The sequence below is a fragment of the Neomonachus schauinslandi genome, chromosome 8, assembly GCF_002201575.2.
Source record: "Neomonachus schauinslandi chromosome 8, ASM220157v2, whole genome shotgun sequence".
In the NCBI taxonomy this organism is placed as follows: domain Eukaryota; kingdom Metazoa; phylum Chordata; class Mammalia; order Carnivora; family Phocidae; genus Neomonachus; species Neomonachus schauinslandi.
This window is the reverse complement of record NC_058410.1, coordinates 122,426,040-122,448,022: the sequence shown is the minus strand read 5'-3', so window position 1 is coordinate 122,448,022 and position 21,983 is coordinate 122,426,040. Positions and strand designations below refer to the sequence as shown.

At 48.8% G+C, this 21,983-nt stretch overlaps 1 protein-coding gene across 8 annotated transcripts; it reads left to right on the top strand.

The window, feature by feature from the left end:
• Window positions 1–8,812: 8,812 nt before the first annotated feature.
• Window positions 8,813–19,757, top strand: LOC110586834 (tubulin beta-2B chain). Of its 8 annotated transcripts, none has more exons than XM_044917602.1 (5): window positions 16,574–16,729; window positions 17,573–17,681; window positions 17,971–18,081; window positions 18,437–18,696; window positions 18,733–19,757. In XM_044917602.1, the coding sequence occupies exons 1-5, from the start codon at window positions 16,673–16,675 to the stop codon at window positions 19,495–19,497; spliced, it is 1,302 nt and encodes a 433-aa protein (XP_044773537.1). In that variant the 5' UTR covers window positions 16,574–16,672; the 3' UTR covers window positions 19,498–19,757. The 8 variants fall into 8 exon arrangements, with proteins under 8 accessions (XP_044773542.1, XP_021552807.1, XP_044773536.1 ...); XM_044917606.1 differs by having other exon boundaries at window positions 18,437–19,045; window positions 19,391–19,757; XM_021697132.1 differs by having other exon boundaries at window positions 16,565–16,729; window positions 18,437–19,757.
• The last annotated feature ends 2,226 nt before the right edge of the window (window positions 19,758–21,983 follow it).

The window sequence follows — 21,983 nt, the reverse complement described above, 5'->3', positions numbered from 1 at the left end:
ATGGCCTCTGGTTTGTGCAGATCATTCTTCTTACGGGGAGTTCCCAAGCAGCTTTTCATCTATTTGTGCTCATGGTCATCCTCCAAACATTGTTGAGTTCCTACTGTGTGCCAGGCAAGAAGGATATCAAAACATGAAGACAAAGCTCTTTTTAGTGAAAGAAAGGGACCAGTGAAAACTCCAAAGCAGCACAAGTGCTGGGCTAAATATAAACAGAGTGACTTCACAGAGGCTCCCAAAGGGTGGGTGAGCTTCCTGGAAAAGGTGAGAGAGCAGAAGGGGAGGATGAGGAGTCAGAGGGAAAAGGCAGGGCGGGGGGCGGGGCGGAGTGAGGGCACAGGAATGAGAGGGGGAGGAAGCCAGATGGAGGAACTGCAAGGTGATCAGAAGGTGCGGACAGTATGAGAACAAAGGTGAGGCCACAGGACAGGAAGCTGTTACTCAAAGAGGGAGAGTGGTGATTGGCTAAGAAGAGGCAGCAATATGGAAGAAAAGGACAGAGCTACATTCAGCAAGAAGCCCCCAGTCAATATGATGCCATGAAAAACCCTCAGCTGAATGTCCGGGCACCCACTTAGAGAGGTGACCGCATCTTAAAAGGGAAGGGAATTCGGACACATGCTACAACATGGAGGGCATTACGCTCAGCAAAATAAGCCAGTTACGAAAGTACAAATCCTGGGTGGATCCACGTGTATGGGTTCCTAGTGTAGTCAAATTCTCGGATTCAGAAAGTAGAACGGGGAGCTGCCAGGAGCGAGGGGTGGGGAAGGAGGAGGCAGTGTTTAATGGGGACAGAGTTTAATTTGGCAACCTGAGAATACTCCTGAAATGGATGGTGGTGATGCTGGTCGCACAGCATTAAGTGAACATACTTAATGCCACCGAACCATACCCTGAAAAACGATTAAGATGGTAAATGCATATTATGTGTGATTTACCATAATTAAAAAGAAAGATGACCTTGGCTTGGAAAGTCAGTCATCTTGTGAAGGAATTTAATCAAGCCCCACCACCCTGAGGGGCTTCTGCATACTTGGCTGCCCAAAGTATAACAGGTCCTCCAAGAACCCAGAACAAGTCACAAATGATTGCTGACTCTAACGTGACCCTATTTTACAGTTCTCCAGGCTTCTGAATCAACTGATCAGCTTCATGTCCAAGAGCCCCACGGGGTCAAGGGTCCACTCTCTGGAAGCCGGGGCCCCGAGCCCACCACACACAGCTTCTCAGGACAGTAGGAAGTGCTTCTGAGGAGGGCACCCCTGGCCCTGCTCTGGCCCCCATGCCTCGAGGAGACCTTACTGTCTCATCTGGAAGCTGAGGAGGCCAAGGGTCAAAGGTGAAGTAACTTGCTCACAGGCCCACCACAGCTGCTGGGCTGAGAGGAGAAGCCAGTCTGTGCCTTTCCCACTTACCCTGCTCAACTCCTTTGTCCTGTCTTTCCTGCCAACAGCATTGAGACGCAGGTTGCCGTTTGCAGGTCTGATGCCCAGATGTTTTCCCCAAGCATCTTGGCACATCGGACGACCTCCTGCCCTGTAATAGAACAATGGAGAGAGTAGTTACCCACCAGTGGGCACCTACCCCGCGTCCATGACTGTGCTCGGAGCGTGAAGTGCTCATGGGAGCAATGGGGGAGGTACTAATCTTCCCTAGTTTTACTGTGTGATTTGCTGTTTGATTCCATACCCGGTGCTTTTTGCACTCTGCTCATTGGCTTCATTCGTGCAGTCTGGGCTCCCCTTGGAAGTGGATGGAAGGCTTCCCTCCAGGTTAAAGAGAATGTAACTTAGTCACAGGCTCCTTGGACCTGTTACTTCTTTTATATCCCATCTGGCCTGCCCCTTCCCTCTGGGCCTCTGACTGGGCCTGATTTCTAGACCCACAACAACAACATCAACAGCAATGAAACTTCTCTGCATAGCATACATACCCGATACACCTGCTGACCAGCCCATGCGGAAAGAGGTCTGTACCCTCCGGGATGGATGCTGAGCCATTCCTGGATCAAAGTCCATCTGAGGCTGAAGGATGGGCAAGCTGCCCAAACCCTGCCCTCCGGCTGATCCGTCCTGCCCAAATGTACACCACGGAAATTCTTGCAGCAGGTGGGAGACGACCCTAGAGCAGAGGAAGCACCTTCTCTGACCCCTCTTGTATCTTTCAGAACTTCGTTGCTAGGGTAGGGCTCAGAGCAGAGGCCTTGTACAGGCCTTCAGAAAGTTGCTAGACTCTTCAAACTCTAACAGTGGGTAAAGACATAAGCGATGGGATCCATAATCCGGCTTGTATGGTAGGGTGCACTGTCTACTCATGGCCACAAATAAACCCCCCCCCATGTGGTCACCAGCACCCACCCCACTACACCCCAATGCACGCTTTTACAGAAAACCCCACCCCTCCCCCCCAACTCAAGGTTATCTCAGTGGGCTCCTTGCCGTGCTCACCCAGGGAATAGAATCCCTTTCAGAGATTTGCGTTTAAGACCCAGGGAGATTTGCACTCTCTCTCTCTGGGTGGCTGGAATGTAGCAAAGGGGGCTTACAAAGGCGGTATGCACACCTTGAATGTGGGAACATGGACACTTTCCAGGCATGCAGAGTGACAAAAAGCTCTTAGGGTTTGTTTACAGATCTAAACCTTCCATGCATGTCTTTTCTTTTTTTTTTTTTTTGAAGATTTTATTTATTTATTTGACAGAGAGAGACAGCGAGAGAGGGAACACAAGCAGGGGGAGTGGGAGAGGGAGAAGCAGGCTCGCCGCCGAGCAGGGAGCCCAATGAGGGGCTCGATCCCAGGACCCCGGGATCATGACCTGAGCCAAAGGCAGACAATTAACGACTGAGCCACCCAGGCGCTCCCTTGCATGTCTTTTCTCTAAGTGTTCTGCCAGCGAATGTTCTGTATTCTGAGGCCTCAGCTTTTCCAACTGGGCTTTCATACTCACCCGTCTGGGACTTCACAGGAAAATAGTACACCTCTCCCATCAGGGATCTTGCCACAAGTGTTACTCCAGGGACAGAAAACTCTAAATTGCTCCTGAGTCCCATGCAGAGAAAGACGGAGAGCTTAGTGAGTGATATGGAGGCAGCAAGGCCTTACTTCCCCCCCTGAGTCAAACTCAGGGCAAACCTGCACACCCAAATAATCCATCTCTCTTAGAGCGAGAAATCACCCTTTATGGATGGAGGAAGGACTTGGGGTTTGACCAGAACAGGAGTCTGAAAGTATCATAAAGCAGTGCTGGATACTGGGATTATAGGGGAAAAGAGTACATACTAAATGGGAAAAAAATAAAGCATAGTAGATGCAGAGACCTGAAAAAAGCAGGAGTCATTAAGTCACTGATTAACAAAGGTTTGAGTTGGATTATGTGTTGGAACATGGCCAGGACAGTGGTATTCAGTTGTACGTTTACTTACGGCGCAATATAGCTTAAGGCAACAGTTTATTAAAAGCAAGGACAATGAAAACATTTCATACACATAAGATTAGAGACGCATCTCCACTGCAGAGGACAAGCCTGAAGGTCAAGCAGAACTGAAGCTAGCCATGTGCAGTCTGCGTGTGAACACACACGCACGCATGCGACAAAATTGCAAGTTTGGTGAAACCACATACCTACCCTCTCTCCGCAATAGCGCTCACTCAGTAACTAGAGACTGACAATCATGGAGCAAAAAGGAAAAAAAGCAAAGTTCAATGAGACCAAATGAACAATTTTCAATCCAATCTGTGTTGCATTTGTGCAGGCCACGAGTATAAAAGAATAGAGACTCAAAGTTAAATTCCAGCGTGTGGCTCCATGGGCCATGTTAATCCAGCCGAAATGTGTTACCACTGTGTTTGTAATGACACACCGGGACCCCTTGGTGCCAAGCTGGGAAGAGTTCAAAGTACATGGTGATGTTATCTCATCTCAAGAAAACACATTATTATTCTTATTATTCCCGTCTACAGGTGAAAGATGCACTCGGGGGACAGGTTGGCTGACTTGTTCAAGGTCTCCCAGCTGGTCAGTGAAAGGCTGAGGAAGCAAATTTGGATGGGCCACTCTCCTTCTTGGTGACTTAAGCTGCCTCTTGTGTTCCGAATCAATTTGTCACTGTAAAAATCGTTGCCTGATAAGACCTTCCTCCCAAAAAAAGCTTCCACGGGCTAAGCTGACAATGAGTAAGTGTGCCTGGGAAAGTAGATTCACCTTTGTCTTTCTGTGTGATCTGACCTGTGGAAGAGCTCAGCAGGCGGAATTCATTTAGCATCGAAACTTCACTCTGTGCTGCCTTCAACTATTCAATAAAGGAGTAATTTTTTGGGTGGTGGTGGGGAGTGCTGTTGACACCAATTTTTAGGCTGATGGTTTGTTTCTTTGTTTTCGATGAAATCCCAGGATCAGTCACTTCATTTTCCTCTACCAGGTAATCTAGGGTAATTCAGATAGAGAAGGGGGGGGGGGGGAAACAGGGCGGGGGGGGGGGGGGAGGAAGGGAAACCGGATTAGAGGCTGGAACCCTGTCCTTACCGAAAGCAGCAGGGAGATTGGATAACCCTGACTGCCCCTGTGTCATCAGCTGTCCCAGACATGGTGTTATTACAATGCCACCTATGTCCTTTGTAACCTTTAATTACTCCCTCTCATCACCCAAGTTATTTAGCAGAGAAAAGAAGAAGATATGGAAAAGCATCAAAATGGGATGAAAAACACTAACGAAGGAGAAAGGAAATAAGGAAGAAAGTTGGCAAAGCTAAGTGCAGTGCTAGTCCCAGGAGGGTGGGGATTTATGGCTGATTCACGCACTGCTGTCTTTCATGCCCAGAACACTGCTTGGCACACAGTAAATATTTGTTGGACGAACCTAGTGGCCTGTAATGTTTTAAAGATGGACTGGGTGTGCCCAGCCAGAACACAATGCAGTTGGCCCTTGAACAACACAGGAGTTAAGGACTCCCAGAAAACTTAACGACTAATAGCTACTAGAAGCCTTACCAATACCATAAACAATCGATTAACACGTATTTTGTTTGTCCCATGTATTATATACTGCATTCTTACAATAAACTAAGCTAGACAGAAGAAAATGTTATTCCGAAAACTCTAAGGAAGAGAAAATCTATTGAGAGTACTGCACTGTATTTATTAGGGGGGAAAATCCACATGTAAGTGGACCCCCACAGTTCAAACACGTGCTGTGGGGCTCAAGGGTCAACTGTGCTTCCAAAGCCCCTAAGGGTCTTACCATGGGTTTCCTGGTTCACTTGGAGGAGGAAAATGGCGCCATCCCATTTTCCTTGGAAAGCCTACCAGGCCTTTTCCCTCTGCCCACCTAGGAAAATCACCAGGATATCACACTTGGTCCTACACCTAGAATCAAGTTTTCCCTACCTCACCTCCCACTGTGGCCTAACCTACGCTTCCTGGGTTCTTCTGATCCTGAGGAAAACTAGGTCACGGAAGTTCATGCACCTTTCAAATGGTGTGTTACCACTGTCAGGTCTGAGCACATGTGATGTCAAACCATTTCTCAGATCAAGGCAACGACTGGTATAAAGGAATGAGTCATGGGTGGTGGCACCCCAGACCCCTTGTTTCCTGAGTGAGGACCCTAGTAGAGGAGAGGACCTCCTCACCACACTTCCAATTACAGTAAGGTTTTCTTCCTCCATTGCCCAGTACCTTGACATTTCTGAACTTTAAAAATATTAAAGTTATTTCATTTTTGTAATGTTTTCATAATGTTTATACTACTTTGCCAGTTACTCAAATTATAGTAACCCAAACAAAACGGTTGGATCATAGCGCCGGCAGCTGTAACTTCAGTCTTCTTTATTTGTGGCTCAAAATGCACGATTTGTTTAGGGCAGCCTAAGCAAGTAAAAAATCCGATAAAAATAGTACAATGGAAATGGGCTGAAGCCTAAGGGATGTTTCCAACAGTCTGTTCATTGTCGTGGTGAAGGTCTGAGAGAGGCCTGTGAGTTGTTCTATGACCAGCCATGGTAAGAGGGTCAGGTCTGGAGTCTGAAGACATTCCTGAATCTTGCAAAAGGTGGAGACGAATTGTCCCTTGTCCTGGGATGGGCTGCAGGTGGAGTGGTCTTCTCAGGTCAGAAGAAGAGTACATGAGGGCCTCGATTCTAAGAGGTGGCCTCTCTTCAGGGCCGGAAGACATCTCCTTAAGTCCATGGGAAAGCCCGCTTCGAGTGTGTGATATTCTCTAAGTCTTGAGGAGAAGCCCCACAGGAATGAGATGTGGAAGAGGTCACAGAGGCCCAGAAGCCACCTGCAGGGACGAGGTGTCCAAGGGAACTCCGTGGGCATCTTCCCATTGAAAATCCAGGCACTCTGACACCAGCATTACCTTTGAAACTCATCACTGTAAAAGGGAAGAGGTTTCTTGGGTTTCTTGATGAAGGCTCTTGGAGCCCATGTCCTAGGAAAGTTTGTTCTAGAAACTTCCTATGATTCCCCCAGGACCATCCACTGATCATCTCGGGCATATCTCTTCCATAAGAGAAGAGAAAGTCAGAGCTATGGATACATCATCCATGTGGGTGCGGGACAGAGCTTATGTGTGCCTCAGTTCAGTGGGTGCCCCAGAGGAGCAGGGTGGAGAGAATTTCTCTCTGGGCATCCTGGTTTAGCTGCATGAATTTCTCTCCCAGGCCAGCATATTTCCCCTACCACTCCAGCGAGGGCAGTGGGCCAGCTGTCATGAGTTTCTCACCATGAAGAACAGTCTGGGGTTTTGTCAGATGTTTCTGTTGGCCATAATTCATTCAACATGTCTTCATTCCCCTGATTGTAAGTTTTTACTTCTTCTGCAGCTGGTAACTTCCGTTGTTTCTTTTCCTATTTATACCAGTCATGAATCAGCTGCTTTTTCAGAACCATGGATTTCTCTAGCTAGAGGTCATAAGGATCTGCACTTTCCGATGCTGTGCTTTGGTTTCCAGCAGAATTGTGGCCACATGGCATGCCTAGATGACCCCTCACCAGTCAGCTCATGTTGACAACAAAGGACTTAGCAAAGATTTGTCTATGAGCCCTTCATCTTCCTCCTTCTCTGATTTAAAAAAAAAAAAATCCCACTCCAGTGATCTGCCTCTGTTTCAACCACACAATGTAATGATTTTAAGTTTTAATTTCCTTCCCTCTGTGAACAAGTCTTCTTAGACGTCTTTCTAAGAGTTCCCGTATAATATTGTTAGTCTGCTGAGCCCAGAGTGTTCCTTATTCCAGTCATCTTTCCACAATAACTGCTCCATATTTCTCTTAAATTTAGTCATTTTCTTCTTAAGCCTGGTGGAGTTTAGACAACATCTTTTCTTTGCCGGTTTAACTTCATTACGGCGTACTTTTGCCTCTGAAAGTTTTACAAAATTCCCTATAAAAACGTGATGTTTCTGTAGAGTTTCGACTTCCCAATAGCTTGTCCTGTTTCTCTACACGGCATTTGTCTTTAGTTGTCAAAGAAGCAGATTTTCTGCTGCAATGTGATTCCTTTCTTCAAGCCCTCTGACCATGTCATTGAAGCCACTCACCTCAGACAGACTCTTACTTTGCCTACTGAGTTCTTCCAAAGGTGCCTTTGTTGCTTTGATCTTTTATCTGAAATCTTACGATTTGTTAAGGATTTATTTTGTCACGTGATCTTTTTGACCGTCTGTGGCAGTCTCCTGTTCCATCACTTGATATCTTCTGCTCTTTGTGGCAGAAGAATAAACTTCAAGAATAAACTGGTCAACAACCAAGTCCCTGTGAGGTGGTAATAATTCCAGTTTGCAGGGGACTCGAAGGTATGGCAGCCTCAGGCCCTCGGCCAGGGTCACCACCAGCATCTTGGAGTAGCATTTCCAACATCCTTCACTGAAGGAGCCGAACTTCCCCCATCTGAAGGATTGTCATGTTTGTTTCTAGGCTATATTCAGAGGTACTGTTCACCATCTCTTAGGTCACAAACTACCAGAAAGCCAACCTTTCTAAGATCAATTTCTACATTCTCTGGGATCCCCTTCTTTTCCTACAAAATGACTCACAGATACTATATTTCTTTAGTTCATCCATGTTCAAAAATATGTTACCTTTAAAATTAAAAGGCAGTGTAACTGAATACACAAATATTGGGACATACTGTCTTTGAAAATTTTATAAGAATTGTTCTCTTATCTTCTAGCTTTGAATATTGTTTGGAAAAGTCTGGGACAACTGTATTTTTTCTACCTTTATGAATGACTTGATCTTTTTTCTGGGTTGGCCAAAGGATTCTTTCTTTACCAGTAAGGTCTAGAAAGTTGCTATTGACTGTTTCATCTTTCACCTACGTTCATAAAAGATGGGATTTGCATTTTTGTTTTCCCTCCCCCTTTCGGGAGGGGGAAAACCCACTTTGTTCTTTCATCTCCAAACCTGCTCATGAAGATAGCTATGTGATTAAGTCCCCTGATTTATATGCTGAGAAAGAAGACACAATCATCAATCAATGCTGATTTCTAAAAACTGAGCTCCTTCTCTCCTTCCCTTCTGCCCTACTAGGTAGTCTTCCCCAGGAATGTCAGTCATGCATTACCAGTGTGGATAAGAGAGGGTGCAAATGCAAGAGAAGGATTGGGCAGCTGCTTGGAGGGTATTAAAAGATCATTCCAGAGAAGGCCCCATTTTCTGGAACAGTGTCCACCATCCAGCTGGAACAGCAGGGTCCGAGAAGGATGGGACTTAACCTGGGTGGGCTGGGAGGTAATGATGAAGAAGGAGAAGGACAGTTTCTTACTACTTACCTGCAGCATAACCTGCTCTTGTTTCAAGTTAGAAATAACCATGTTGGGACTCCTGGGTGGCTCAGTCGGTTAAGCGTCTGCCTACAGCTCAGGTCATGATCCCAGGGTCCTGGGATGGAGTCCTGTATCCGGCTCCTTGCTCAGCGGAGAGCCTGCTTCTCCCTCTGCCTGCCATTCCCCCTGCTTGTGCTCTCTCTACCTGTCTCTCTGACAAATAAATAAATAAAATCTTTAAAAAAAAAAAAAAAGAAAGAAAGAACCAGGCTTTTTCTGGTGGCCGTCTACTCTATTTGAGGTATTTTATTTACTCAAGGACTAGTTGTTGTTCACCTATACTTAGTTCCAGGCAATGTGGGAGATACAAAGGTTAATAAGACATGGTATGGTCCCTGCCATCAAGGAGTCACAAACCAGTGGGAAACTGAGGCATCTATGGAACTTACTCTAATCTAATCTGAAGGTCAGAGTGGGACAGGCAAGAGCATCTTTTGTAGTGTGAAGAGAAACTGTGAGTACTCCTTTTTATACTTATTTCCTAGAAAAATAAGTTACTCTTTAAATAGTTAATGTTCCAGATGACACTGGTGTCCTCACAGGATGCTTCTGTCTTCTGGTCACATGTTGTGCATCAGTCCTTGGAAAGGGAGGTCCAAAAAAGAAATTGACAGTGGGTTTACTGATCATATTATCTAGATTTTGCTCCACTGATCCCCACAAATGGACAAGAGGCTTAAAACACTACAGCAAAGAAGTTGCAAAGTGAAGAATGATATTAATGATGCAGACACATAAGGAAATAGCAGAGCTGACACTCTGCTGCTTCTACAAGCTCTTAGTCAGGCTCACTGCCAGGTCAGAAAACCATGAGGAACTCAAGTATGGCAAGATGTTGACCAAAATAAGATGGAAAGTTCTAGAAAAGTGTATTTGAAATCTTAACATCTGGTATCATTAATGATGTATCTCATACTAAGTATATACACCTTGAAATACTGGCTTATAAAAATACACATATATAGTTTATGATAAATAAATATACATATATTGGGAATGTATGCTCAACTTTTCTTTTTTTATTGGAAAAGCTTGGTGACCACTGCTTTCATGTAATAAATGCAGAACCTGTAGTAGGTGTAGGAAGAAACTTCTGGGTGTGCATAGCATAGCAGTTCATTGTTCCTGGCAACTGGGGGGACAGATCACAGATAGTTGAGCTGCGTCATGAAGAATGAATGAAATGTCAACAGAGGAAGAAAAGGAGAGGCTCACTGCAGATTGAGGGAACAGTATGAGCAGAGACTCAGGGACTCAGAGAACATAGCCTAGAAAAGAGAGCAATGGGCAAGTCCAAGTCTCCTGGAATGTACTGTGTCTAGGTGGAGGGGTGGCTGGTAACCCTGGAAAGGTGGATCACACCCAGATTCAAAGGACCTGAATTCTATGTTAAGAATTTGGACCAGACACTACAAGCTATAGGGTGTCAGTGGAGATGTATGAGTGAAGAAATCCCATGGTCCAATTACTAGTTTGGTTGTCTCTGACATCACTTTCAGTGGTAAATTGGCCCAGGGAAATGTTAGAGTAGGCAGCTATATAGACTCTAACAGGATGGGGGGTGGCGGGGAGTCAGCAACAAGAAAGTCGTGGCCAGCTATTAGGAAGGTCAGAGGCCTGTCCTGCCAGCACTCCCCAAGGCAATCAAACCAGGCAGGCCCAAGATGGCGGATGTGATGACAGGAAACCCCTGACCAAATTAGGAAGAAAAAGCAATGAAACCCTCCCTGCTTCCTGCCCCAAGTAATGAATATTCTGCCCCCTGGTTAACAACTATCAATAAAAGATTGGAAACCAACCCCCAGGGTGAGCCACTCTCTCTCCAGCTGGAGCTCTGTAGTGTACCTTTTACTTTAATAAACTTTCCTGCTTCTGTTAGTCATCCACTGTGCTGCGTCCTTGAATTCATTCTGTCCTTGAATTCATTCTTGTGACAAGACCAAGAACCTTCGGTGACTCGTTCCAGTCTGGCTGGGTCCAGGCTCCAGGGCCCAGACTCCTCAGTTCACCTGAAAAAGGAGGAGAGATAAATGATGATATTGACCTTGGTTTTAAGAATATTTACCTACCTATCTATCTATCATCTATCTATCTATCTATCTATCTATCTATCTATCTATCTATCTATCATCTACCTATCATTATCTACCTTTTACTGAGAAACTTAGAGCACTATACTAGAACCAAGACAAAAAAATACCACTTAATATTTAGGAGATACTAAAAATTAATCCTAATTTTTTTTTTCATTTCTAATTGTGGTAAAATGCACAAAACACAACACTTGCCATCTTAGCCATTATTAAGTGTAAATTCAGTGGCATTAAGTACATTCTCTAAATGCTGTGCAACCATCACCACCATCCATCTCCAGAGCTCTTTTCATCTTGCAAAACTGAAACTCTGTCCCCATTAAACACGAACTCCCCATTATCCCTTCCTCTCAGCCCCTGGCGACCACCATTCTTTCTTTTTTCTTTTTTTCCCCCACCATTCTTTCTGACTCTATGAATTTGACTATTCTAGGGACCTCATATACATGAAATCATATAACATTTGTCTTCTGATAGCTGGTTTATTTCCTTAGCCTAATATCTTCAAAGTTCCTCCATGTTATGTCAGGGTTTCCTTTTTTTTAAAGGCTGAGTGATATTCCATTGTATGTATATGCCACATTTTATTTCATCTGTCGATGAATACTTGAGTTCTTCCACCTTTTAGCTGTTGTATATAATGTTGCTGTGAACATGATCTCTCTGAAATTCTGCTTTCAATTTTCTGGGTATATGTGAAAAACAGTGTCTTTTAGTAAGTTTCCTTTCTACGGGGTTATTTTGAAAGAGGTAGAGAGTTTTCCCAGAGGTTCCCTTAATGCATTATTTTCTTGACAATGTACCACAGATATGTGGTGGCACTCACAAGTGGGCTGGGCATGTCAAGCCCTTAAGAGTTCCTGTTCAGAAGCTGCCCTGTTTCTTTCTTCAATGAAGACATAGTTAATATCCACCAGGCATCTCAATCCAGGAGACAAAGGGTGTTACCATAGGTATGTGTGTATCTATCTATCTGAATACACAGGGGTGTTTTGTTTTGTTTGTTTTTAAGTAGGCTCCATGCCCATCGTGGAGCCAAACACGGGGACTGAACTCATGACCCCGAGACCAAGACCTCAGCTGAGATCAAGAGTCGGAGGCTTCACCAACTGAGTCACCCAGATGCCCCTCAATATAGTTTTAATTTTATTTAAACGGCAAGCAAAGGTCTAAGAGCAGAAGTAGAAGAGCAACGGAGCACTGCCTAGACCTTCGTGAGCAGCCCCTGCTGATGCAACAGCCTCTAAGGTGGGGTGGCAGACCTGCAATCACCTTACCCCACAGCTGTCTGGCACTAACTCTGAAAATGGCTCCGGAAGCCTATCTGCGTGTGTGTTCTCAATCCATTTCATAAGGGATTTATTTATAAATTTGTTGATTTCACGGACTGCACCTTGCAAGATGCGCCCTGTCAATCTTAGCATTTTGTAATGTTCCCATGTAAGGGTACTTTCTATTCCTCTGTTTCTGTTTTCTACACCATCTGGCTCTGTATGGTGAAATGCCATTTACCTAGGATTCCCAGACCAAGCATTCTCTGGCTTTGCCCTCCCCCAGCCCGAGGATCTTACAGATCACTGATACTGTGGGGGAGGAGAGCCGGCTTACACTAGGGAGGCGGTGCCTTGGAAAGCCGGGTTCTACCCCCTCTGCCCATTTGTTTGACAAAGAAGGCAAATCTCTTCGGTGAAAGCTCAGCACTCCGCCTGGACTGAGGCCTTTTGAACTCAAATTCGAACGCAGGCAACGGAAAAACAGCCAGCCTTACCGAGGAACAAAAGCAAGTATTTCCGCACTGCCCTGCACTCACGGACTCAGAATTTTCCCTGCTCGTTCTAGTCTTTTGTTACCTGGGCCGGCTGCTCCCCCCGGAGCCCCACGACCTCGGAAGGACAGGGGCTCTGAGACTCACAGCCCGACAACCCTTGGACTAAAGAGCACCAGGGCAGCTCTGCTGGGAGCTGCTAGCTTCTCATCGGGGGAGGGGAAGGCCTGGGAGAGGAAAGGGGGAGGACAGTGGCATAGAAACAGAGAGGGTGACAAAGCTGAGAAAGCAGAGGTCTCGGTGGGGCCCAGGAAGCCCGTGCACCATCTCCTTCGCCACAGTCACACTATGGGGCTGCGACCCCTTCCTCTGGGCATTCGACTCCTTTACGTCGGTGTTAGGATTGGTAGCTTTCCAATATTTCTAGCTGGAGAGTATTGAGAAGAGTGAAAAAAGGAAATAATGATGGATTGGCAGTCTCTTTCAATTCCTCTTCATTCATTGGCCAAGTGTCGGTTGCCTAGGAAACCGCTTGCAGCTTGCGGCGGAGTAGGCTGTCAGGCTACCCGGGCTTGGGCTGTGTATCAAGTGGTGAATGCAGGCAGGCAGTAGGGAAATCCGAAAGCTAGATGTCTTGTAATTTCAGTAAGTGTGTTTAAAAAAAAAAAAAAAATCTTGCTTTAAGAAAATAATGCTTTAAAAATTTACTACCAAATCAGCAGTACAATGCTCCTTATCAGACTTCAATTAATTAAAACAATGACTCTGTGTGTAATCATAGAGAAATGCAAAATCACTTGAGAATTTGCCATTGAAAATACTCTGAATATTGTGAGAGCAAATACAACTTTAATAGCTTCAGGGGTATCTCACTCACCTCAGCCACCTAATCTGTTATGCATAGAATAAATGTTGGATTTTATTTTACGCTGCGTTGTTTCTACCACTGTCTGGGAAAGGGAAATTTTAGGAATATTGGTACATCATTAAAGCTAATAGCCTGTAAGTGATGGTGGAATATATTGTCCTGACACCTTTCACATCTGGTATACAGTGACCGAGGTGGAGAAGAACTGTGTATAATTCACAAAAAGAAATGCTGGAGGACCCAACTGAGGCCGGATCTATTTATGCTTTGGAGGCCCCTTACCAGCCTCCCCTCAGGAGCTGTACGGAATACAGATGATAAGGATTAACAGATAAACGGAAAAATCGGGGAAAGATTTGGCTGTCATCAACGTTCAGCTTTCCGACCCAAAATGAGCTTCTTGCGAAAATAAAAATGTGTAGCAGCATAATTCCAAATTGGGAAGGGGGGCAATGGAGAGGCCTAAAGCCCTTAACAAGAGTGCCGGCTCCGCAGAGGCTGGGGTGGGCGACAGTACCCGCAGATGTATGAAAGGGAGGGCATCCGGGCCTTCAGAAGAGTGAGTTCCAGCCTCACCCTATCCCAAGCATTCTCCCCTAAAATAAACCCGAGAGGAAAGGGCCCTTTTATCCACATAATCTCGCACTCGCGTTTTCACCCGACACTCCGTGGCAATCTGGCTCTGAAACCGAAGCTGAGAAAATAAACCATTAGGTGAGGGAGGCTGGCGGCCGGCTTAAATTTCCCGGCCTGGAGCAGATCCCCTGGAGCGCAGCGCGCCAGGGTTGCCCCTTGGCGCTGGCAGCCAGGCGCTCATTGCTGGACGCGCGTCTACACAGAGCGCGGGTGCAGCCCCAGCGGGGGCCTTCCCGCACGGCTCGCTCCCACCGCAGCCTCCATCCCCAGGTCCGGGTGCTGACACCAGCCACAGCTCTTTCGGCCTGAACGTGGTCACCCTCCCCGAGGGCTGGGGTGCCAGGAAGACGGGATTCCAGCCTGAGCCCCGTTTTTAACTTGCCGTGGGACCTTGGGAATCGTTCACCCTCGACGTTTCTGCGTCTGTAGGAGCTGGATTAGAAACTCGGGGTCCTGGGTCCTTGGAACCCTCAAGTGGGGCCTGTGGGCGGACCTTCTGCTCCTCTGCCTCTCGCCCGACCCCATCCCAACCCCACGAAGGGGAGCCGCGTCCGGGGAATTCTGCCCGGAAGGTTCAGTCTGGGCGTCATGGGTGTTTGGGGGAGGCTGGGCTTTTGTTCTCTGGGTTTCTCTTTGTGCACTGGAATTGAGTTGAAAGCCCCCCTTTCACCTCCCAGCGGGAAAGAAAGGCGGTGACAGCTTGCTGATAGTTCTGGGAGGGTCTCACTCAACAGCTGCAGGCTCCGCTCCCCCACGGGAACCCGGGTCATTCGGCCCCTCTCGCCAGAGGATGAAAAGGGGTCACGTCACCTCGCAGAAGACCCGTCCCGAGTCGAGAGGGGGAAGGGCGCTTCACCCACGGAATTGCAGGGGCCAGGTTCCAGGTCGGTAGTGAACATTTCAGCCACCCTTTCCGTTCCCACCCTTGAACGCAAGCAGGTTGAGCACCCTCTCCCCATCCCCCCTCACACACAGACACACGAAGAGTAACAAAGAGATCATCTCCTCCGACCACCTAGAAACTCTGGATTTGAAAGTGTCAGTGCTCCGAGTCTGCGCACGCGCTCTGTGCGCGTCAGGGTCTCGGGTGGCTGCTCCCTCGCTCTGCCGCAGTTTTTAGGCGTGTCCCTCACCCCCATCAGCAGCACGAAGGTTGGGGACCTCGTGGCCGCCGCTGGGTCTGGCACCTGATGAAAGAGAAGAGTGTTAGCGGTGTGGTGGGCCATGATCACCCGCGGAACCCATTTCCTTCCTGGACAATAGATGAACCAAACCCAGAGAGGGAGAGCGCCGGGGGTGTGATTTTTAAAACTCAGCCGTGGGAGGTATCCCACACATTTGTGAGCCCTTTGTTCTGCCGCAGCCCCGCCCCCCGGACCCCACCCTCGTTCTGACCGCTGGACAGTACCCGTGCGCGGACAGCCACACCCACCCCACCCACTCCGGAGGAACAAAAAGCCAGCCCGCGAGGTGGAGGGGTCTTTGGTACCAGCCAGGGAGCTGGGGACTCTTGGAGAGAGTCGTATGGGGCTGGAGGGGGCGCGGAGGCTGCCCCACCCCTGGATGCAGCAACCGCAGTAGAGGGAGCAAGGAGCCCTTGACAGAGACAAAAGAGAGCAGGCGGATGCTGGGGGCAGGGCGCAGGGCCCCCTGGGGCTCCTGGGCTTTGGGGTCCGGGGTCACGGCTCTTCAGACCCCACAGCCTGATCACACACGATTTTCTCCTGGGCTCGCCTGTCCTCCCAAGGCTCTGTGTGACCAGGGTTCGGCGGCTGGACAGTCGCTGGCTTCTAGGGTTGGGGAAAGAGGCAGTGGTCTCACGAGGGACGGGTAGCTTAGGGATCTCAGGCCGTTGGCCGAGGAGGCGCCTCAGTCAGCGCTGGCAGTGCGACCTACACCCCCCTCTACCCTTCCACCTGCCAGCACCCCGCGCACAGCGCACAGAGAGCCTCTCCACCTGCTCCAGTCTCCCTGCTCCCCCCATCCAGTACCAGCTCTCCCCCCACCACCGGCCTGCCCCAGGGGTCGCCCTCGCTTCGCCACCCTCCCGCCCTCAGCTCCTTCACCTACCCCCAATTCTCAGTCCCCAGCTCTTCCACCTCCCCCGCCCCAAGTCCTAGACAATGCCCACGCCTCCACCCTACTACCCCAAACCCCCACTCCTCGCCCGGTCCGCAAGCCTGTGCTGATTGGCTGCGGGCCCAATGTCCAGCCCCCAGGATGGTCCTTGGGGCTCGGAGCATTACGTCAGCGGGGCCTGGAGAGCTCTAGCTCGAAGGGGACTGGGGCACTCGGGCTGGGGGCGCGGCCTACGCGGGCCGCCCCACCCTCCTTGCATAAAAGGCTGAGTCCGCTGGGCCGGCGCTCTCAGACAGTCGGTTCCGGATCGCATTGCCCGTGACCCCGCAGTGGGTGTTTAAGGGAGGACGGACAGACTGACCAGACGCCGACCAGGGCCAGAAGAAGCTACCTAGCACCATGCGTGAGATCGTGCACATCCAGGCCGGCCAGTGCGGCAACCAGATCGGCGCCAAGGTGGGCGCTCCGGGAGGGGCGGGGTCCGGGGGGGGGCGCCCTGGCCTGTAGCCCCTCGGAGTTCCTCGGCTCGAGCCTCGACCTGAGCAGGGCCGGGGCTCCCCAAGCACAGACCTTCCCGGCAGCTTTGTGCGGCCTTGTAGGGCGTGGGCTCGGAGACGGCTTGGAGGTGGGGAGGAAGTTCGCTTTCATTTTTGCTGTAACTCAATTGGAATCCCGGCCACTCCTTGTTCCCCACTTTCTCCCTGCTCCTCACTTGGCCAGACAAGCTTGCCTGGAGAAGGCGCGGGTGTGTCCCCGAGGCTGTGCGCGCGGGTTTACGGGAGCGGCCGGGACACGGGGAGAAGTGGTTTTACCCGCTAGAACCCCAGTCGAGCTGTGGGGGAGGGGAGGAGAGCGATTGTCTTGAGGTCTCTGGACGTGCTTTGAATCTCAAACCACCCTCCTTCCGTTCCTCCGGTCCCTGCTCCCAGCCCACCCCCTCCGCGCCGCTGGGAGTCCCTGCGCGCCCGCCGCCCGCCTCCCGCCTCCCGCAGCTGCGACTCTGAGCGGCGGCCGCGCGAGCCCGCAGCTTTTGCAGCTCCAACCCCCCCCCCCCCCCCCCCCCCCCCCCCCGCCCCGCCACCCGAAGAGACCCCCGCCTCCTGCCGCCCGCAGCTGTTCGCCGGGGAAACGCCCAATTTCAACTTTCTGACCCTGCACAATACAAGTCTTGCGGCGGAGCCGGGTCAGCTGCCTGAAAGTTCGGGTTTTTGGAACTGAGTCGAGGGGTTTTCATTGTGAGACTCGGTCTCTCTTTGAGGGGTCGGGCATGGCTAAATGCAAACTTTTTCTGTGTCTTAGTTTTGGGAGGTCATCAGTGATGAGCATGGGATCGACCCCACTGGCAGTTACCATGGAGACAGTGATTTGCAGCTGGAGAGAATCAATGTGTACTACAATGAAGCCACTGGTAATTGCCTTACCATCCCCCCCCCCTTCAATTTTTAACTCTCCTGTCCCCAGGACTAACTCCAGGAGTGTGGCCCCAGGGGAGAGTGGACTAGCGGATTTAGAATTCCCACTCTTTCACTGCAAGATTTCAGTGGGCGGTTCACAACCAAAGCCTTTGAGAATCTGATCGGTTCTGTGTCCTTCTTTGTTTGGGGACAACAGTAGTGCCTGCAAAAGACTGCGGAGGGGGAGCCTTTCTCTTTAGAGCTCTCTGCCTGCACATCTAAGTCCAGCTGTGTTCCCTGCAGGTAACAAATACGTACCTCGGGCCATCCTGGTGGACCTGGAGCCGGGCACCATGGACTCGGTCAGGTCTGGACCATTCGGCCAGATTTTCAGGCCCGACAACTTCGTTTTTGGTGAGTGACTGACATGGCTGATGGCAGGGGAGGCTCATTTGACACTGTACAGCTTGGGGTGGAGGGGTATGACCACCTAAGGGAAAGTACTGAATGAAGAACATCCCGTTGAGTGCCCATTCAGTCTTAACATAAGCTAAAACAAATTTGCCTCTCAACCTTTAATAGCCAGGTATTCCTAGCCTTCCTTGTTTATAGTTATATCCATAACCAAATATTTTAATGTCTGGCCACTTGGGTGGTAATCTGAGATAATCTTATCTGAACACTGACTTATTGATCTATATTAAGGGGTTTAGGGTAAAAAGAATTTAATCCAGTCATCAGTGCCTTATGAAGTCTCTCCTTCTGGCAGGCCAGAGTGGCGCGGGCAACAACTGGGCGAAGGGCCACTACACAGAGGGAGCCGAACTCGTGGACTCGGTCCTGGACGTGGTGAGGAAGGAGTCAGAAAGCTGTGACTGTCTGCAGGGCTTCCAGCTGACCCACTCGCTGGGGGGCGGCACGGGGTCCGGGATGGGCACGCTGCTCATCAGCAAGATCCGGGAGGAGTACCCAGACCGCATCATGAACACCTTCAGCGTCATGCCCTCGCCCAAGGTGTCCGACACGGTGGTCGAGCCCTACAACGCCACCCTGTCGGTGCACCAGCTGGTGGAGAACACCGATGAAACCTACTGCATCGACAACGAGGCCCTGTACGACATCTGCTTCCGCACCCTGAAACTGACCACCCCCACGTACGGAGACCTCAACCACCTGGTGTCGGCCACCATGAGCGGCGTCACCACCTGCCTGCGCTTCCCCGGCCAGCTGAACGCCGACCTGCGCAAGCTGGCCGTGAACATGGTGCCCTTCCCGCGCCTGCACTTCTTCATGCCCGGCTTCGCGCCGCTCACCAGCCGCGGCAGCCAGCAGTACCGCGCGCTCACCGTGCCCGAGCTCACGCAGCAGATGTTCGACTCCAAGAACATGATGGCCGCCTGCGACCCGCGCCACGGCCGCTACCTGACCGTGGCCGCCATCTTCCGCGGCCGCATGTCCATGAAGGAGGTGGACGAGCAGATGCTCAACGTGCAGAACAAGAACAGCAGCTACTTCGTCGAGTGGATCCCCAACAACGTCAAGACGGCCGTGTGCGACATCCCGCCGCGCGGCCTCAAGATGTCGGCCACCTTCATCGGCAACAGCACGGCCATCCAGGAGCTGTTCAAGCGCATCTCGGAGCAGTTCACGGCCATGTTCCGGCGCAAGGCCTTCCTCCACTGGTACACGGGCGAGGGCATGGATGAGATGGAGTTCACCGAGGCCGAGAGCAACATGAACGACCTGGTGTCCGAGTACCAGCAGTACCAGGACGCCACGGCCGACGAACAGGGGGAGTTCGAGGAGGAGGAGGGCGAGGATGAGGCTTAAAGTCACAATTGAAAGCAGGTTAGGGGAAGTCGAGGAGAAGGAAAGCACGGGGGAGGGGGGCTTAGTGGTGAAAATCTCTTGGCAGTTGAAGGAAAGAAGCATGGTCTTCTCTAGGTGTGTGCGCTGGGTCTCTGGTGCTCTTCACTGTTGCCTGTCATTTGGGGGTTTTTTTCTTTTTGTATTATTGATGACATCAATGTAACATTTGAGATATTTCTGAACTACTGTTGTAATGGCTAAAATCACATAAACGTTTGTGTCCTAACGGTGTCTTCTCTTCTGTCTCCTTCTTCTGTTTATTGGCTTCTTTATAATGGTTTTGCCTGTTAACTTTCAGAACACATTATATTAAATTCTTCCTCTAGAAAAGAGAAGGGAGAGGTAAAAGTTCAAAGGAATTTACTCTGTCCGTGTGGTAAAACTGAGCCAACCACAGTCATACCCAATATAAGATGGGACATCAATGCGAATTTGTAAATGCCCTTAAATATTTTATCAGTTGAAAGGATGCCTCCTTGAAAGCAGACTAAGTGTAATTTCATGTAGAAATCCTATGTCTTTACTTCTTTACAAAAAAAAAATTTTTTTTTTAATAGTTACTACCTGCATACAGCACACGTTCTAAAGGATAGAGAGTGGAAAGGAAGTCTCTTCCTCCTGTGTTCCTTGCTACAGTTTTCCTCCCTGGAGGGCAACCATTCTTAGCACTGTTATCTCTCCAGCATCCTTGAAGAAATATTCCATATATCTTCAAACGGATGTAGATTATTCCCTTTTTTTCTTTCTTCACACATCTTATGATGATAGTAACACTGTTCTGCTGCCTCTTTTCTTCACTGAACTGTATGTTTAAAATACAGAGCTTCCCTCCTTGAAATGGATACACAGTATCCATTATGTAATCCTGCCATACTTTATTTCATTGGTTCCCTAAGATGGCCATGTAGGTCCTTTATGCTTTTTCCTCATGGTGCCACAATGAGTAATTTTGTGCATATATCATTGTGTATATGAGAACAGCTATCCTGCAAATTTCTCTGTGGAGATTTTCTGCCAAATTGTGTCATGTTCTGCCTTAGATTGGGCCAGTCAGTTTCTCATTTGGGGAACAGAAGTGGAGTGTGAAGTTATAAACAAATGTATAACATTTATTTATATATCCCTATAGGAAGAAAAAAAATAAAACTGTAGGCTTATGATTTTTCCTATTTTTAGACAAATGCAAAATTAGGAAAAATATTACTTTAAATTTGACCCTGTATTTATTTCATTCTAGTTGGTTCTACTACATAAATGTTTTTTTTAAAAAGAGAGGAGGAGAAAAGATGAGGGGTGGATAAGGGATTTCCACATTAAAGAGGCTGAAGTATATATGAAGATGGTTCCAAGGAAAAGTGTGAACATTATCTAAATAGTGTGAAAATGGCCTCCAAAATGGAAAAGAGTAGCAATTTGCAAGTATTATATATTATAAAACCTAGACCTAGTGATGAGTAAGGATAAATGGATCAGAGTCAGTAACTTCTTCAGTTTTCTATATTTAACAGTGAATTGGCTGGTGCCATTCCTGCTGAGCTGGTGTAAAGCTTCCAACAACTTAATTGAAGGGTAACATTGGTTTTAAATGCCCTGAACACTGGGTCAGCTGCCAGGGCCCCCTGGATCCTTGGCCATGCATTCCCCACAACCTGTCAGACACATGATCAGTAACTTTGGAGAAGACAGGGATTGCTGCCAGGTGCTTCTTGGCATACCGTAAGTATCCTGCTTCTCTTTCCCACCTTGTGAGAAGGGGGCAGACAGGCACCCAGCAGGCCAGCCTGCTAGCCTGTCAGCATATCCCGTCTGCACACTGCTAGAGCTTACTTCAGCATGATTAGAACAGTGGGTGCCAGACGGACCAGTCAAGCAGATGCTCTGGGGCAAAGCTTTAAGAGCACCGTTGTACAAGACAACTTGAAATGCATACTTTTTTTTTTTTAAGATTTTTTATTTATTTATTTGACAGAGAGATAGAGCACAAGTAGGCAGAGAGGCAGGCAGAGGGAGAGGGAGAGGCAGGCTTCCCGCGGAGCAGGGAGCCCGATGCGGGGCTCGATCCCAGGACCCCGGGATCATGACCCGAGCCGAAGGCAGCTGCTTAACCAACTGAGCCACCCAGGTGCCCCTTGAAATGCATACTTAAGAAAACAGTTCAAAAGCAAGAAATTGCAGACCAACACTTGGATTAAAAGATACTTTTGGGGGCACCTGGGTGGCTCAGTCGTTAAGCGTCTGCCTTCAGCTCAGGTCACAATCCCGGGGTCCTGGGATCGAGCCCCGCATCGGGCTCCTTGCTCAGCAGGAAGCCTGCTTCTCCTTCTCCCACTCCCCCTGCTTGCGTTCCCTCTCTCGCTGTGTCTCTCTCTGTCAAAAAAATAAAAATAAATAAATAAATAAAATAAAATCTTTAAAAAAAAGATACTTTTGGAAACTCTCAGTTTCCT

Bases quoted from the DNA above. Each gene is read 5' to 3' on its own strand.
- LOC110586834 (XM_044917601.1), top strand. From the start codon at position 16,673: ATGCGTGAGATCGTGCACATCCAGGCCGGCCAGTGCGGCAACCAGATC. The intron at 16,730-17,572 runs GTGGGCGCTCCG...TCTGTGTCTTAG, and splicing joins GCAACCAGATCGGCGCCAAG to TTTTGGGAGGTCATCAGTGA. The intron at 17,682-17,955 runs GTAATTGCCTTA...ATCTAAGTCCAG, and splicing joins GTACTACAATGAAGCCACTG to CTGTGTTCCCTGCAGGTAAC.